General features: G+C 34.7%; 1 protein-coding gene and 1 pseudogene across 1 annotated transcript; both read left to right on the top strand.

Moving 5' to 3' along the window:
* The first annotated feature begins 6,837 nt into the window (after window positions 1-6,837).
* Window positions 6,838-12,887, top strand: LOC143579250 (phosphate transporter PHO1 homolog 9-like; annotated as a pseudogene).
* A 1,209-nt stretch (window positions 12,888-14,096) lies between these two features.
* LOC143579248 (phosphate transporter PHO1 homolog 9-like) lies at window positions 14,097-18,032 on the top strand. The gene is made up of 10 exons (XM_077062616.1): window positions 14,097-14,748; window positions 15,243-15,501; window positions 15,645-15,693; window positions 15,768-15,839; window positions 16,172-16,301; window positions 16,388-16,767; window positions 16,841-16,990; window positions 17,068-17,217; window positions 17,305-17,583; window positions 17,686-18,032. Exons 1-10 carry the CDS (start codon window positions 14,220-14,222, stop codon window positions 17,920-17,922), a joined length of 2,235 nt encoding a protein of 744 aa, XP_076918731.1. The 5' UTR covers window positions 14,097-14,219; the 3' UTR covers window positions 17,923-18,032.
* Window positions 18,033-19,528: the final 1,496 nt, after the last annotated feature.

Raw genomic sequence — 19,528 nt, forward strand, 5'->3', positions numbered from 1 at the left:
GTAGTAGACTTGAAAAATAATTTCATTTCCCATAAAAATTTTTAACATTAATCGCCCCGACCAAAACAAAGTCTTCAGGTAAACGACTATCCCGAAGATCCAATGGATCAGTTGGACCGACCACATACTAGTATGTGTCCTTCTAACTAAGTATGATCGACCAATTTTAAGCGAAAAAATGAAAACTCATCATAAACCGCCCCGGTCACTTTCAGTCATCTGGTTAATGGCTATCCTCAAAATCTACAAGTAGAAAATGAGGACCAAAACATATCTGAAGACAAGTCCTTCAAACTGAGGTAACCGACATATTTTAAGCGATAGTGACGTTTTTTTTTTTAAATATAACAAGAAAAGCATGGTTACTCGGGATTGATCATCCCATTCAGCTCGATAAGTTATTCACTACTCTGGTATCTCAAAACCAGGTTTCAACACAATCGCCTCATTCTTTGTAAAGTGAACGGTGTACTCCTTATCACAGATCTGCGACACACTCAGCAGATTGTGCTTCAATTCTTCTACAAAGTTAACCTTCTCCAAAGTCATCTTTCCGTTTGACACCGTTCCCATTCCAGTAATCTTGCCACCACTTTCACCGGCAAAGCTCACTCTCCCTCCTTGAACAGGTTTCAAATCGTGTAACAAGTATTTGTTACCCGTCATGTGCCGGGAACAGCCGCTATCTACAACCCAAAGATTGTTGGCAGCCCTGTTCAACTGTTCTTGCACAATATAGCAAAAGATTAGAATTTAGGGACCCAAGACCAATTGGTCTTGGATCTATACATCCCAAACTTTGGCTTTCCAAAGTTAGTATCTCGGTAATTCCTGTAAGTCCCATTAGGATATCTCATTGAAGGTTGATAGTGAGGCCTACCAAACCTTTGTGAATTGAAAGAATTATAACTTGTGGTTTGGTTATAAGCAGTGTAAAACTGAGATTTGTTTCTATGAAAACCTGAATTAGTCACATTTTTGAATTTTAAGTGGTTTTCATTTTTAGCAGCATGATAATTACTATTAGGTTTATTCTCAGCTTTAGTAGGCCTTACACCTCTGAATCGCTGCTTCAGAGGGCAATTTGCAACAAGATGTCCTAATTGATTACATCTAAAACAACACCTATGCTCAACCTTTTTATCAACTGGTGTTTTAGATGTCGAGGCTATATTACCGCCCGTTCGTCTCACATATGGTGGGACGTACGGGTTTAGTGGAGTACTCATTTTATTTGTTTTATCTTTTTCTCCACTCTTGGGTAACACAACCTCCTCTTTTGCCTTACCAGACTCGGATGACTTATCCGAAACTGACGAGACTGGACTTTGATCAGAAATTTCAACACTAGAAACAGGCGAACTTGTTTCGCCTCTACTAACATTTGGTTCTTTAACAGTTACTTTAATTGGCACTGTCTGAGCAACCTCAAAGTCAACAGATTTCTGAACACTAGGGTTAAAAGTGTAATTGTGATTGTACGGTGGTGGAACCTCATGATAACCGATTCCTCCCCTCTTGACAGAGGAACCTTGATCACTAACAAGGTGATCAAGAATAGCAGAGGAATTTCTGAACTGCTCCAGTTTTCGATTCAGTTCCACCACTTTCACCTGGTGGTCAGCAATCTGTTTTTCTCTCTCAGCAATTAGTTTGGTCTTTTCTTCCAAAACTACATAACTTAAATCAATCACTTCAATTTTTTCAGTAAGTTTTGTTTTTAAACTTTTAACATCTTTTTCACAAGCTTTTATTTTAATTTTATAATTATTTTCTCTTGATTTAATAAAGTGATGATCTTCTTTTAAAGTTTTAAATTCAGCATCCAACCTAACATACTGATCGGTTATAGTTGCTAATTGCTCAGACAAGTTTTCACATTTAGAGCATGTAAGTTTAGAACATACATCGGAGAGCTGATCATTAACGTCTGCCATAAGAGCTTTTTCCTCTCCGGTAACCTTCTCACTTTCTTCAGTTTCTACCTTTGCCAAATTTGCCTGCTCAAAAGTTTCTTTAGAAAGCAGGTTCCAGTTGTATTCACCATCTTCTCTGGACATCATGGCACTATAATCTTTTCTACCCTCACTTTGCTATGGAGACCTACCCTGACTTCGTTCCACACGCTCATTCCTGCATTCTTTTGCAAAGTGACCGTTTTGTTGACAATTGTAGCATCTCACCTTTGTCTTGTCAAACCCCGGCTTTCCACCGACAAACTTCCTTCCCGTCTTTCTCATAAACCTTTTTACTCTTCTCACGATCATGGCCATTTGCCATTGTAGATCCATTTCTTCCATATCGTCAGCATCAATCTGATCGTAATCTTCATCCAACATAGCTGGATCAACAATCTTCCCTTGAATATAGTTCTCATAGGAAGCAATAAAAGAAGCATAGAGACCAAACTGCTCTTCAGCAGACTTGACACTCATAGGCATCTTGGAGTAGTTGTTGCTGGGAACACTTGAAGAGCAACTACTCTTGCTTACCTGGGATTGAGAACCACTCGATCCAGCTGCTACATAGCAAACATCACCATTTGTGTTGACTGACACATGACCCTCATGTGATGAGTTTGCGCCCGACTCTCCCTTCGAGTAGTAGGCAGCCGATTTAGTCTTCGATCCTGAGCTAGTGTTGACTTTAGCTCCATACATACCTGGATCTTGAACCTGATCCATAGGTGTCTCTTTTCTGACCATGTTAAGCTCAAAGGTTCTGAGCTTGTTGACTGCCGTTTCTAGATCATATGTGGGAAAGTCTTTGTCTTCCCTCATCAGCACAGTGTACATCTCCCATTTTGGTGGGAGAGCATCTAGAAGCTTCTCAACTATTTCTTCTTCTCGGTAGGAAATGGAATAGTTGCTCAATTCAGTCATCAGATGGTAGTATCGAGTGATAATATCATCTAAAGATTCATTCTTCAAATACTTGAAGACTGAAAACTGGGTTTTGAGCAATTTTATTTTTGAAGCCCGGATTCCTACATTCCCTTCAAATCTGCTCTCAAGAGCTTCCCAAAGCTCTCTTGCTGATGTGTACTTTCTAAACGTATGAAGGATCTCTTGTGGAAGAGCCATAGTAATAGCAGCATGAGCCTTGCTCTCAGCCTCATACATCTTTTTCTCTTCTTCTTCCATTTTACTATACTTCTTGATTTGGTCACGACCTTCATACTCCATAATTGGTGGAATATAACCATCCTGGATGCATATCCACATTTTCGCATCCTGGTATTTGACGTATTGTATGAACCGATCCTTCCATGCAACGAAATCGGTTCCTTCAGCAATCTTGGGGCCTTGGTAGCTGACCCTGCTTCAACTTCCATATTCACTAACTCAGAGATGTTGATCGACGACATCTTTTTCGAAAAGTAAGAAACCTAAAAAATTAAGAATTTTTTTTTTTATTAAAGTACTGTAGGCGAAGTTACGGATAACTTCGCTTGAAGTAGGCGAAGTTGTAGAGAACTTCGCTGAAGAACTTCGCTGATAACACTGCTGATTAACTTCGCTGATTCTTAACTTCGCTTGAGGTAAGCGAACTTAAGAGGTAGGCGAAGTTGTAGAGAACTTCGCTTGAATTAGGCGAACTTGAGAAGGTAGGCGAAGTTGTGGATAACTTCGCTTAACCTTATATCTTCGCCGAAACCCTACGCACAGTGACGGCAACTTCGCCTGATGAACACGAAGTTTCTGCAGATCTGTAAATCGGATTTTAACGAGGTTTTTAACGGTGTAAAGGCTTGAACACGATGGTAGGAGGTAAGAATGATCAAAAACACAGAAAACACGTCCCGCGAATAGTCGAAACGGGACGATTTCTACACCCGCGTGAATATCCCGAACCACACAATCGAGCAAACGCTCTGATACCAATTGTAGGTTCCCTGGACGGATCACACGAGATATCGCGGTCTACTCAGGTGCGGAATCCCTGCGTAGATCGTTACGAGTGTAGAAAGCAAATCAAACAAACACGATACGATAAACGAACACGTTATATTGATAACCGAACACGTGATACGATATCACTATTACAGACTCACGTTACCGAACAAACTCGTTAACCAAAACTGCTAACAACTATCAACTCGATTCACCACTATCAAGCCGTAACATCTAATATAAATACACGACAACTTCGCCTGATATGTTCAGGCGAAGTTGTCCATAACTTCGCTTGTTCAACAAGTTCGCCTAGGCGAACTTGTTAACAACTTCGCTTAAACAAAAACATAAATAACATTACAGACTCGATTACAGACACTAGACTATGAACTACTGACATTTATGCACCAACACCCCCCAAAAAAATGTGTATTAAAATTACATTATTATAATGAGTTGTAAAGTTTTGTGTTTTATGCATATATTCTAGGCCTTTTAAGTTGTTATGTGATCTTGCTTATATTCGTATACTAAGTTATATATTTAACCTAAAAATACATGTTAGAACTTAGAATATACCTTCTCCGATGGGTATAATTCAGTGAGACATATGTTGGACATTAGATATATAACCAGGCGTATGCCGACGAGAAAAGGAAGAAAATTCAGGTGGTTTTCTTGGTAAACTTTTGGATTTTATGGAAGATTAGGAATTATGTGATTTTCAATAATAGGAGATCGTAGGATTTACATGTATTGGAGTTGATAAAAAAGAAAGCTTATCTATGGTTGAAGACTAGATCTAACGCCTCGTTGCTTTAGTTACTCTCTATATGACTATATAACTAGACAAGTGTATGCACAATGCGGTAGATGTTTGAACACACTCTCGTAATCACGTAACAGTTATGTGTGTTCATGGTTCGGTTTAAAACTTTTTAAATCGTTTAAACTGGCTATCGATTAGGTTTCACAGTTGGTTTTTATCTTATTTTTGTTTTCAATTTATAAAAGTTTAGTTTCGATTTTCGTCACGAAAATATCGTTACCAACGGTTTGTCTCACAAGTTTAACTTAAAAATCATCAAAACCAAGCGGTGAACATACATATGTAACATATTTTTTTAATTAAAAAAACCTACAGCAATATCATACTCAAATTAAAGAGAATAAAAATACTTGTTTTTATGGTATAATTTTAAAAAATATATATATTAACGAATGAAAAAAGCTATGGTCGTTTAAAAACGGGGGGTGGGGGAGGGGGTTGGTTTAAAATAAAAATAATATATAGTGAAAGATAAGGGACCAAACTTACAGATATTCTTTAATTTTTTAAAGGTCTAATAAAGTTAAGGGTAAAACATTATAAATATTTTTAAAGAATTGAAAATTCACGTGAGATTCTATGTTTGAAAGACCATTTTGTCAATCTTCAACATGCTATGTATGTTGTACAACGTGTTATATAGCTTGTAAATCTTTTAATACCATAATATTTTAGTTTGTCCGCCTCTCATACATTACATATAGTATACATATAAATATATAGATATGTAATTTGTAATTTGTGTTTTGGTACGTGTTTTACGACCTTGGTTTTACTTGGGCTATGTTTATAATACACACCGTTTAACAAAAAAAAATCATGTGCAATGTTGAATAATTTTCTTGTTGCAATTGCAATTTATATAATAACTAGTTTTAGAACCCGTGTGATACACATAATGCTTAAAAAACAATTACGTTATAGGAATTAAATGATTAAATTAAAAAAACCTATATTATATCAAATTATATGGTTTTATAAATTTAAATTATACTTTATAATGGAATATTCATACGAATACATGGTGTATTCTTAGTTCCCACACAATTTCTTCATAATCACGAAAAAGATGTACTAAAAGATTTTATAAGTTATAATAATAATTTTAATTGAATAACGAATTCTAACAAAAGATGATAAAATATTTCATCATGATTGACATTAAAAAAAAATAATATATAAAATTAGCATGAATAAAACATGTCTTTTGTATTAAAATTTCAAAAGAGATGAATGAAAACTTTTTGTAGGTTGAACGAATATGTGAGAATAAAATTGCGTTCTATTTATTCATAATTTCTTCTAATCTTTATCATTTTAGACATATAAATTGATTTAATAAGAAAAAAAGTAAATATGATTTCATTAAATACATATATTTTTGATTATATTGACATAAATACCCGTACATTGTTAATCCATATATATAGTTTAGGTAATTAGATATTTGATTAAAGAACGAATTGATATGTTTTGATGGGTTTAAATAAAATACAAATGAAATTTACGTGCTAATTGTGATAATCAAGTAGAGTAATTATGTACGTAATTATATCATAAAGTAATTATCATAGAGTAATTATGTAATTACTCTATGATGTAATTACATAATTTTCCTACTTATATATCTAATTATTCTACTTGATTCTCATAATTAGCACGCTAATTTCATTGGTATGTTACCTTTCCCCATATTTTGATTACATTGCAATAAAATGTTTTTATTAAAAATATAAGAATAGTTTAAGCGAGAAATTTAGGCTAGGAATGACTTTAAGTGAAATGTATCTACAATTATTTTCTTTTATTAGAATATATAGATTCCTGAAATTTGCTAGATCATGTTTATGTTCTTGCATAGACGACGATTATTATTATTATTATTATTATTATTATTATTATTATTGAATAAGTTGTATATAACATGACGTATATTAGTTCAAAACTTAATACTATTTTGAAAACAATTTAAAATAAAAAAAATGCTGCATGTTTTGAATTTTCATCCCTTGCCGGTGTGCCAGTGTCCATGTCTGGAAAGCTTGACTGGGTACGTAATAAGACAACTATAAGACCATGAATGTATTTAAACAGACTTATTATTTGTCATTTTTAAAGCAAACCCTTTAATGTGAATTGAGAACACAAACTTATAATGAAGTTTGGAAAACAATTCACTTCCCAGATGGTGCCTGAATGGGAGGAAGCTTACACGAACTACAATTACCTTAAAACAATCTTGAAACAAATCTTGATTTTCCGACGACTGCAAACATCTCCAACGCTCCAGTCGCCTGAAAATGGAGAGTTATTGGAAAGACACTTACTTTATAGAGCTTTTAGTGGACTAACGAACCGATTTGATAGTTACAATGATAGAAGTAATGATGATGAAGTGATTCTTGTAAGTGAAATACAGCATGTGGAGCAACCACAGGAGAGCCAAAACTACGAAACCATGTTTTTTCGGTCGTCCGAAGAAGGAGCAGAGAATGAGGTTGTGTTCTTTAGAAGGCTTGATGAGGAATTTAATAAAGCAATATGTTTTTACAAACGCCAAGTGGATGAGGTGATGATGGAGGCTGAGGAGTTGAATAAACAAATGGATGCTCTCTTTGCTCTTAAAGTCAGAACTAGTGATCCTAATTCAGGTAATTAATCACTCAAGAAAATGATTAAAAAAACATGGGTTGTTTACTTGTTTAAGTATAGATCTTACTATTTTTGGAAATTTTTTAAAGGTTATCGCCATTTGAGGAGATTCGGGAACTTGAAGAAACTCCGGAAAGAGACCAAACAAAGATAGTTTCTTTAGAGATTCTAAACCACGTAAAGATCAACGTTACACAAGAGTCTGTGTTATCAACCTTGAAAACTCTATTTGATGGCACAAAATCTGATTTATCATTCAGCAAAAGAGAGCTTAGGACTGCGCAGGCGAAACTAAAACAAGCTTTTATAGAGTTTCATAGAAGGCTCCGGCTTTTGAAAAGCTATTGGTAAGTTTTTAATTAATACGGGTTGGGTAAACGTATTCATTCCCCTAACTTTTCATCGTTGAAGACGCAAAATAAGATGTTTTTTTTGTTTACAGTGAAAAGAAGGAAATGTGACAAGTTAAAGGGTAAGGCGTAACTAGAAAATAGAGGGGGTGGAGTTAAAAACAAATTGATATTCATCGATTTATGTTTAATAAGTTTTTTATTTGTGCTTGATAGTTTCTTGAATCAGTTGGCTTTCTCTAAGATCATGAAGAAGTATGACAAGGTCTTAAATTCTTAATTGTGATCATAAAGTAATTAACCCGGGGGGGGGGGGGGGGTTCAAGTTTTGACATTGTTATTCATTTAGGTTACATCAAGAAATGCATCAAAGGCTTATCTAGAGATGGTTAAAAGTTCTTACTTAAGCCAACCTGATGAGGTAAAATCAGAAATTATCATGCTTTAAATTTGCATATTAATCAAAAGTTAATATTAATTTTCTAGTTTTTCAGGTTATTAAACTTATGGAAAGAGTAGAATCTGCGTTTATTACACATTTTGCCAACACAAATAGAAGTCAAGGAATGAGTGATCTAAGGCCAAGAGCTAAAAGAGACAAGCATCGGGTAACATTTTTTGTTGGTAAGTTGTGCCTGCATATATAAACATATTTTGATCTATTTTCTTGGAAAACATTGCAAGAAGCTGTTGTTAATCTATGGCGTGCACACATTTTATGAGTACAGGTTGTTTCTTTGGCTGCTCGATAGCACTTGTGGTGGCAGTCGTCTTGACAATACACGCCAGAGATCTTCTCAAGAGTGCAGGTCGTGACCAATACATGAATAACAGATTTCCGCTATACAGTTTGTCTGCTTACATTGTATTACATATGCTAATGTATGCTGCAAACATATACTTTTGGAAGCGTTATCATGTCAACTACACTTTCATCATCGGATTCAAACCGACAACAGAATTGGGTTATAAAGAAATCCTGCTTCTCAGTTTTGCTCTTTTAGTTCTCACTCTTGCAGCTGTACTATCAAATCTTGAAATGGAAATGGATGAAAGAACTCAAAGTTTCACAACTTTAACCGAATTGGTCCCTCTAGGTTTAGTCACCGTAAGAATTTCCAATTTTACTGTCATGAATTCCTCGAGCATGTATGATAACTAGTTCTAATTTCTGTTTCGTAGATTGTTTTGTTGGTCATGGTTTGCCCGTTCAACATCATGTATCGCTCAAGCCGATTCTTTCTCATAGTGAGCTTCTGGCACTGTGTTTGTGCACCTCTTTATAAGGTCACATTCCCTGATTTCTTCTTGGGCGATCAGTTGACTAGTCAGGTAATTCACCGTCTAACTACATACATGTTATGTTTTAAACGCTTACTTTAAGCAATATTTCGTGTATCAGGTCCAACTGTTAAAGGACTGTGGAATTCTACATACGCTACTATGGTTGGGGAGACTTCAAGAAGAGATCAAACACATGTAACCAAAGCAATATATATGAGTTATTTTATATACTTATCGCGGTTATCCCATACTGGTTTCGATTCCTACAGGTAATCGAACTTCACAAACATCTTACCAAGTTCTATAATTTTTATTTGGTGTCACACACGTTTTCACACTTATATTTAAAACATTTCTTAATAGACAATTTTCTAACATACTGTTTTTCATTATCTCCTCATCAGCATGACAAAACTTCAAAATGGTCATTAAAGTTAATGGCATGTATGTTATTATCAATATCAGATATAAGGCCAAAGTAGGCAAGGGCGAAGCTTCTTTAGGGCCCGGGGTGGCCCCGCCCCTCTTGTTTTTCCGCGCAATAGTGTAAATTGACCATTTTTCGCCCGAAAATTTGTATGTGTAGTGTAAATATAACTGTTTTTGGCCCAAAATTTGAGGCCGCCCCCCCTCGTTTTTAGTTTTTGTAAATACATTTGAGTCCAGCCCCCCGGCGAACTCGTCCAAGCTTCGCCACTGAAAGTAGATCAACTTTAAAGATAATTAACTTTCGTATCATGATATTTGGTGTAACACACTATGTTGTGGATCAGTGCATGAGACAAGTGTTTGAACAGAAAGATTATGGTCCTGGCATTAATGGGTTCAAGTACATGTCGACAATTGTTGCGGTTGTAACAAGAACAATTTATGTTCAGAGGAGAGGAACAGCTATGAGAGTCATAGCCGCATCTAGCTCGGGTGTGGCTACAATTTATAACACCTATTGGGATATGGTGTAGGATTGGGGTCTTCTTTGTAAGGACTCCAAGAACCCTTGGTTAAGAGATAAACTCATTTTACCAAACAAATCAGTATACTTTGTAGCAATGGTAATATATATGAATTCATGCAAATTTGATTCATTTAGTGACTTAACGAGTTTATAATAGATCTGTGAGGCCCCGTTACCGGTAGCCCTATTTTGGTGTTGGATTTACTCATCAACATAGTTCTAATAATCAGAGTAAATAAAAATATTCACGGAATATAAAAACTTAAACCATTCATTACAAGCATCCATATTTTGTCTTTTAAAACATTACTTAAAATAAAACATCATAGCAAAATCCTCAGATGCCAGCTTCGCCCAACTCTGCCATGTGTCCTCCTCAAGCTATCTGCCTCATTCTACTCACCTGCGTGCATACTAAAAGTCAGCTACTCTGAGTGAGTTCTAGTTAATCACACATTATAGAATACATACACTTACCTTCAATTATGCATCCGAAGATACATAATAATGACTTTACTAATTTACGTTTATTACATAAGTCATACGTACGTTCATACTTTATTACTTTCATACTATTTAATTACTGTTCATTCTATCTCAGATATTATTAGGGTCCGATCCCTTTCTTTTCTATCTCATATATTATTAGGGTCTGGTCCCTCTTTCCTTTGTCTATCTCAGATATTATTAGGGTCTGATCCCTTTCTTGTCTATCTCAGATATTATTACGGTCTGGTCCCTTTTTACTTCTCTATCTCAGATATTATTAGGGTCTGGTCCCTTCTATCTCAGATATTATTAGGGTCTGGTCCCTCTTTCTTCATCTTCGTACATACCGTCTTCACATACCCGTAACATACATACCTTCTTTAATCATTCATACATACTCATATATTGTACATATATCTATCTTACACATTCATCTATCATAAACATACCTCCCTTGTTAGCATGTGCAATATCCGAAGATCGTTCACATACCGACAAGCTTTCATTCACATTTAAGATATACATACATAACATATAAACCATATAAGGCATACACTTACCAGTTAAGGTAAGTGTATTAACTATCACATCGAGTATGCACACATCCCTGAAATCATAACAAGGAAATGGGGCTAGAAACTCACCTGAATGCGGTTACGTTCACCGTTAATGGTAATCCCCTTTCTTCAGTTGTGCACGGCTGACTGTATAATAATTACACGTATCAATTAACTATCACTACTCATATAATCATTCTAGTCTTAGTTATTACCCACAACGAACGGGGGTCCGGGGGCAGCGCCCCTGGCAGCGGGGTCTAGGGGCGGCAGCCCCTAGCAGGGTCCAAGAGGCAGAGCCCCTGGCTGGGGTCGAGCTTGGAAAAATTTTATTTCCATTAACTGTCTTAACACATTTTCCATTAGAATTTTGAATCATTATTAATTTACTAGCTTAAAAAGTTCAAGGGCTTAATTGTAATTAATTCATTCTTTTTCTAAGTCCAGGGACTGTTCTGACATTCTTTCAAAGTTCTAACTCGTTACTTTGGTCTTAGCGAATTGGGTTAACACATTTTTCATTAGGATTTTATTTTATTTTCTAATTCGTTAACTCACTCTTCATAACGAATTAAGTCTGATTCGCTATCTAATTCGTTACCTTTTATGTATGAGTGGACATAAATGTAAGCGAACTTAACCTAAGCGAACTTTACCAATAGCGAACTTATAAAGCAACGAAGTTAACCGGTAGCGAACTTATATATATATATATATATATATATATATATATATATATATATATATATATATAGCAAACTTAAGAACCAGGCGAACTTATTTCAAGCGAACTTGGTCAGCTGGCGAAGTTGTTGATAGGCGAACTTACCAACAAGCGAAGTTATAGCCAGCGAACTTAGTCAGCAGGCAAGTTGCCTAGTAGCCGCTACGAGTTTGATTTTTGACCCAAAAACATCTCCGTTTCAGCATGAAATCTTTGGATATGATATTAAACAGACCCGCGATCATTCCCATGGTCTTTTTCGGGTAAAACTTGGCCCAGAAAAGCATAAAGTTTGGATCTTTAGGCTTAAACGTTTAATACTAGATCTAGGGTTCATTTTACACGAGCCGCACATATTTGCAGGTCCAACGAGTTCGTTTTAGCATCAAGTTCGCAACTTTACGTTTCATTTACATCCGATCTATACTCGTTCTAAGTTTCAAGACTAAACGTTTATAAAAACGTAAGCTTTAAGGTAAAAGACATACCTTTACGGGTTCGTTTGGTCTTGGTTATGGACCTTTAGATCTTGTATTTATCTTGTGTATTGAAGGATCTATCAAGAATCACGTTTGCTTGGCCTTGGATCTCACTCTCTCTCTCGGCCGTGTATAAGTGTAGGTGTGTGTTTGTTTTTGAGTGTGTAGGAAAATATGGAAGATGGAATGAGGATTAGGGTTTTAGGATGGTTTAAGGGATATTTATATCCCTTAAAGCCCATGGACCTAAGGCCCATCACCCCTTTTTAATCCATCTTAATTAATCCAAGTCCATGACTTTTCTTTATTTAATACTAATTAATAATTTAACGCCCGACAACTTAACACAACTTTCTTTATTTAATATTAGAATATTTAGAATGTTACAAGATCTTAGGTTTTGGATACTTATAATTGTCGATGAATTTGTAGGTAATGAATGTTATATTGCGACTCGCATGGACGCAAACGGTTTTAGATTTCCATGAAGCTCCTTGGCTCCATCGAAACACAATGATATTCGTTGTTGCTTGTTTGGAGATTGTTCGTCGTGGTTTATGGAACTTTTTCAGAATGGAAAGCGAGCATTTGAACAACGTTGGGAAATTTCGAGCTTTTAAATCGGTCCCCTTGCCCTTTAGCTACGACGATGACGGGTACAAGGAAATATGATTCACTAGTACACAAACCATCAAATAAATGTTAAGCTTCAATTTGATTTATTTAAACGACTTAAACTTAATGTGATATGATTAAGGTTTTTTCATTTTTCCTTTCTGAAGATATAAGTATTTTCTTTGTACTTCAAGTTAATTAAAAGATATCGTATATGACTGAATATTTAAACGGTTGTACTTGATAAACACTAGTAGATGTAGATGTATAACCATGTTTCGCGCTGGTAAATTTATAAGGCTAGGTTTAGAATAAATTGATGTGTAAATGTATATAAAAAGTTTTGAAATTTGTTACATAAAATGGTGTTACTTCATATACAAAAATGAAATTATATAGCTATGATGACTTGTATGCGTGTGGTTCAAATAAAATTTACGCCGTGTTGATAAAAATCAAAATGCGTGAACATGATGCAACGACATATTCAGAGTTTAAAAATAAATCATGTTTTAAATGTAAAAAAAATGTTGCCGCTAGATGTAATAAAAACATAAAACGCGAGTAAATTAGTTTAACGAAATGATAAGAGTGTTGCACCAAATGAAATATAATAAAACAGAGAAGGTATAACAACTCATATTACCATACTTAGTTTTAAACATAGTTTATATCGAAAGGTCACGTCGTGATGGTATAGTTGGAATTTAAGAAATACACGATCGTTTAAAAGGTTATAACTGTAAGATGAACTTCGCTAGCTAAAATTAATTACAAACATTTTAGCTAAGAAAATACTTAGAATTTAAGAAAAAAAAATTTTTTTACATACTATGTAGGTTATCAAAAATTCGCTAAAACTAATTCTAGACATTAAACAAAAACATTTTAGAAAAGGGTCACGTTTGAAATTTGTAAGGCTTAGTTCCAATGACTTGTATTGTATTCACCACGCGGTTTCAAAGCTTAAGTAATGATCATGTTCGACTAGTTTTGATGTGATTTTTTTAAATCTAAACGATTAAGTATTCATTTCCCTTAATTAAAATTATCTCAAAAAACTTTAAAATAAATAAAAACGCGAAGTTTTCTAGTACAATAACAAAAGAATGAAACAATATCCACTAGCGTCATTTTCATATTGGATGGACCATCCAACTGTTCTCCAGTGTCCGTTTCTGTAAAGCTTAAATGGGTAACAAGATGTTTGTAAAACCGTTAAAAGGCATCACAATCACCGGCTCTTTAATTTGGCATTTAAATAAACATAATCAATCACTTCAATTTGAAGAGTCAAAACCAAAAATTCTATTGGGAACCTTCAAACTCAAAAAACTTGTGACATTTTGTTACTCGTTTACCTGTCATATTATTGTAACCAAAGTTAAAATGAAATTCGGGAAGGAGTTTGCTTCACAAATGGTGCCGGAATGGGAGGAAGCTTACATGAACTACAACTACCTTAAAACAATCTTGAAAGACATCTTGAATTTTCGACGTAGGCGGCCAAATCCCACATCTTCACCATACACGTCTCCGAGAACAGGGAAGTTGCTGAAAAGACATTTTTATAAAGCATTTAGCGGGCTGACGAATCGGTTTGGTAGTTACAATGAGAAAAATAACAAGGATGAAGTGATTCTTGTAAGTGAGATACAACAAGATGAGCAATCATCGGACAACCGGAACTACGAAACCATGTTTTTCCGGTCGTCCGAGGAAGGAGCAGAGAATGAGGTTGTGTTCTTTAGAAGACTTGATGATGAGTTTAATAAAGTTGTTGGTTTCTATAGAGGTAAGGTGGAGGAGGTGAAGATGGAGGCTGAGGAGTTGAATAAACAAATGGATGCTCTTTTTGCTCTTAAAGTTAGAATAAGTGATCCTCAATTTCATAGTTCACCTACACCATCAAATTCAGGTAGTCAATCAACATAGTTAAAAAAACATGGGTTGTTTACTGGGGTGACAATTGTGTTGGGCTGACGGATTGAAATATGCAACTTGAACCCACCTATATTATTATTCGTGTCAAACATTTCAACCCTCACTTGCATATACATAAATTTGGGTCAACCTGTGGGCGTATATGTATGTACATATGCGCCCGTGTATGTTCTTATACGGGCGTATATGTATATACATATACAGTCGTGTATGGTGTGTGTGTATATATAGTTTGTGTTTGTTTTTTTGTTCAGTTGTAATTGTAATTTTCAGATAATAAAAATTTATCTCTTTTCTTTTTCTTCTTCTTCTTTACACATGTTTATCGTTCCTTGAACGTTTACACAACCTAACTTGTTTGTTAGATGGTCGTGTTAGTCGACCCGTGTGTTGGGTTCGGGTCATGTCAAGACTTGTAGTCCCTAGTTGTTTACTTTACGCATCTTACTAATCTAAGAAAGTTTTTAGGTGGATTGCCATTGGAGGGGATTATGGAACATGAAGAAAAACAGGAACGGGGCCACACGAAGATGGTTTCTTTGGAGATTCTAAATCATGTAAAGATGAATGTCACGTCAGAATCTGCGATGTCAACCTTAAAAACCATATTTGATGGGACGAAGGCTAATTTATCATTCAACAAAGAAGAGCTCAAAAGTGCACAGACGAAACTGAAACAAGCTTTGGTCGAGTTCCATCGAAAGCTTAGGCTTTTGAAAAGCTACTGGTGAGTATTTTATATAGATTGGCTAAACGCATCACAATCCTTAAATATAACTGATGTGACAAGTTAAATAACAAAGTAAAGAAAGGGGTTACATAATAGTGATACTGATTGATTTATGCTTACTTTTTGTTTGATCTTAACAGTTACTTGAATCAACTGGCTTTCTCCAAGATCATGAAGAAGTATGACAAGGTCTTAAATTCTTGATTGTGATACTATATTGTGTTAATGAGGTGGGCCAAGTTTTGACATTGTTATTCTTTTAGGTCACATCAAGAAATGCATCAAAAGCTTATTTAGAGATGATTAATAATTCTTACTTGAGCCAATCTGATGAGGTAACATAAGAAATTATTGTGCTTTAGTCAGGTTGATCATCTGCTCGATTTATTTAATTTGAGTTGAACCAAATTCAGGAAGTTCAAAACCGAGTGGTTCGATTTCAATCGAATATAGCATTTTTTTATTATTGAAATAACAAGTATTTGAATTCGTACATCTAAAACAAAAAACCCAATTCGGTTTCTTCAAAAACAAAATATGCAACTAACTTTGGTTTTAAAGGGTTTTGATTCGGTTTTTAATTTAGTCGGTTCCAAACCAAATTATGAAGACACCTATATTAGTGTCGAGATCACGAAAAAAGTTATGATTTTTCTTGTTATTTCAGGTTGTTAAACTCATTGAAAGAGTAGAATCCGCGTTTATTACACATTTTGCCAATGCAAATCGAAGGCAAGGAATGAGTGATATAAGGCCGAAAGCCAAAAGAGACAAGCATCGAGTAACATTTTTAGTGGGTAAGTTGTGGGTGCAAAAACAAATTTTAATCCAAACAACTTATGTTAATCGTTTCTAACTTGTGATGTGCAATTCATCGATACAGGCTGTTTCGTTGGCTGCTCGATAGCACTTGCGGTGGCAGTCATCTTAACAATACACGCAAGGGATCTTCTCAAGAGTTCAGGTCGCAACCAATACATGACCAACATATTTCCACTATACAGTTTCTTTGTATACATTGTGTTACATATGCTGATGTACGCTGCCAACATATACTTTTGGAAGCGTTATCGTGTCAACTATGCATACATTTTTGGGTTCAAACCGAATACAGAATTGGGTTATAAAGAAATCCTACTTCTCAGCTCTGGTCTGTTAGTACTCACTTTTGCAGCCGTGCTCTCAAATCTTGAAATGGAAATGGATGAAACAACTCAAAGTTTCGCAACTTTAACCGAACTGGTCCCTTTAGGTTTAGTCACCGTAAGAATCTCTTAGTTTACCATTTTGTATATTCTATACAACTTGATAAGTAGTTCTAAATTTTGTTTTGTAGGTTGTATTATTGGTAACAATTTGTCCGTTTAACATCATGTATCGCTCAAGCCGGTTCTTTCTCATAGTGAGCCTATGGCATTGTATTTGTGCACCTCTTTATAAGGTTACCTTTCCGGATTTCTTCTTGGGCGATCAGTTGACTAGTCAGGTAATTGATTTTCGACTAGTTGACTTCGTGTTAGGTTTCAAACGAGTCGAGCTCAAACTTAATAATGCGTGTTTCAGGTCCAGTTGCTCAGGAATGTGGAATTCTATATATGCTACTACGGATGGGGAGACTTCAAGAGGAGATCAAACACATGTAACCAAAGCAATGTTTATGAGATGTTTTTTATATTTATCGCAGTTATTCCATACTGGTTTCGATTCCTACAGGTAACTGAACTTCACATACATATTGTTGGATAGTTTTATTTAGCTTTGGTATTGTAATATTTGGTGTAACACTTTGTTGTGGATTAGTGCATGAGACAAGTGTTTGAACAGAAAGATTATGGTCCTGGCATGAATGGGCTCAAGTACTTGTCGACAATTGCTGCGGTTGTAACAAGAACAATTTATGTTCAAAGGAGAGGAACGGCTATGAGAGTCATAGCCGCGTCTAGCTCGGGTGTGGCTACAATTTATACCACATATTGGGATATGGTGAAGGATTGGGGTCTTCTTCGTAAGGACTCCGAGAACCCTTGGTTAAGAGATAAACTCATTTTACCAAACAAATCAATCTACTTTGTAGCAATGGTAATATATATTAGTTGATGTAGATTTGATTCATTTAAAGCTGAGTTTATAATCTTTGGTTTAATTGGATTATACTTATTATAATTGTTGATGAATTTGTAGGTGATGAATGTTATACTGCGACTCGCATGGATGCAATCGGTTTTAGATTTCCATGAAGCTCCTTGGCTCCATCGAAGCACAATGCTATTCGTAGTTGCTAGTTTAGAGATAATTCGTCGCGGTTTATGGAACTTTTTCAGGGTTGAAAACGAGCATTTGAACAATGTTGGGAAATTTCGAGCTTTTAAATCGGTACCCTTGCCTTTTAGTTACGAAGACGGCTACAAGGAACTATGAATCGCTAGCTTGGTTGTACGTATTTTGTTTAATACAACGTTAAAAGTATTGTATATGACTGTATATTTCAAATGTTGTGCTTAATAAAATTTATTTTGGTTTTCTTTTAATTTGTGTTTTATTTTATGGGTGGAACCATATATTTGCATTGATTTCAATCTTGTTTTTTTTTTTAACTTTTAGACATACAATTATTATAAGAATATGGTTACATAAATTTTGATTACTAAACTTAGAGACTAAAACAAATGATTTATGCATGATATAGATCACGAAACGAATGACATATTTGTATACAATTGTTATTTTCGATTATTAACATTAGAGATTCACATACTAAAACCAAATATTTTATATAATGTGGATTGTTTGCTTCAATTTTTTAAACAAGTAGCGAACATTTTAAAAAAATAGGAAGTTATGAGTTCAAATTCTGTAGTGCAAAAATATAGTCGTTTAAAAAAAAGGAAAAAAAAGTGCATATAAACATTAAAGTGATCAAAATTTGGATGGATATATCTAGCATGTTTATTAAATATTCGGTTACACATGTTTAATAAAGTGTATTGTGTGTGGGCTAACCTTTTTAACCCATTTATTTAAACAAGTCGACCCGCAAACCTGTTTAACTTAAAAAAAACCTAATCCGCTTACACGTTTATGATTTGTTTTAGGGGCAAACCTGTAGGCTTGGCAAGGGTAGCCTCCGCTCCCCTTAACTTTTCGTTGATACTGCAAATATATATATATATATATATATATATATATATATATATATCGGTTTTCGTATTTAGCTACTCATGAAAAAAATATAATGTTCCCCTACTCGTTTAAAACCCAACCAAATTATAAGTTCAAACCAATTAAAGCCTAACTAAAGTTTAAAGCCCAAACCAGTTAAACCTAATAACCCATTAACCATATTTGTTTTCTGTTCGTTGTTTGGTTTAAAACTTGAAAATAGATTCAGTGAAGTCTCAACTAGTTTGATAGAAAATATGTTTAATGTAAATCTTTGTGATTCGTTTTCTAAGTTTAACATATCTAAGTAGTGACATTTTCTGAGATGAATCCAAATGATTTGAGTAATGAAGAAAGATGACGTATTTTGGGTGATTTTATGACATTTTATTACACTTTAAAGGAAGATGACAAATTTGTGAAATTGGGCGGAATATGTGATTTTACTTATGTAATAGTCGAAACCGGAAAGCACATCACTTTTCCTTTGGTTTATTGAATATTGAAGCTAGTGTTTTTTATTGGTTGAAATATGTTTTTTTCTAAAATGAAGCGCATCCGGACATATTTGAGCAAATGAATGGGTGATGAGTATTTGAAAAATGCTTCAATTTGTACGGTCGAATAAAAAGTGTTTGATAAAGTAACAGAATAGGATGTATTGACTCGATTTCAAGCTTTCAAAAACCAAAGAGGAGAAATCTACACTCAATCGATGTATTTAAATTTATTTATTATCGTGTTTCTATTTTTGTTTTGTTTACATTGTATGAAATACGGTAAAAAAATGAACGTTAACACTGAGGTTTTTGTATAGATACGCCACTAATTTGTTTAACCCATTTTTTACAACCCTTCATTATTC

The sequence above is a fragment of the Bidens hawaiensis genome, unplaced genomic scaffold (genome assembly GCF_021521415.1).
Source record: "Bidens hawaiensis isolate Kalapana, Puna unplaced genomic scaffold, B.hawaiensis_p1.1 tig00029636_1, whole genome shotgun sequence".
NCBI classification, from domain to species: domain Eukaryota; kingdom Viridiplantae; phylum Streptophyta; class Magnoliopsida; order Asterales; family Asteraceae; genus Bidens; species Bidens hawaiensis.

What these genes read in the sequence shown, in the direction of transcription:
- LOC143579248 (XM_077062616.1), top strand. Translation starts at nt 14,220, where the DNA reads ATGAAATTCGGGAAGGAGTTTGCTTCACAAATGGTGCCGGAATGGGAG. An exon ending in AGGCTTTTGAAAAGCTACTG is followed by an intron (nt 15,502 to 15,644) that starts GTGAGTATTTTA and finishes TGATCTTAACAG; the next exon opens with TTACTTGAATCAACTGGCTT. An exon ending in ACTTGAGCCAATCTGATGAG is followed by an intron (nt 15,840 to 16,171) that starts GTAACATAAGAA and finishes TTGTTATTTCAG; the next exon opens with GTTGTTAAACTCATTGAAAG.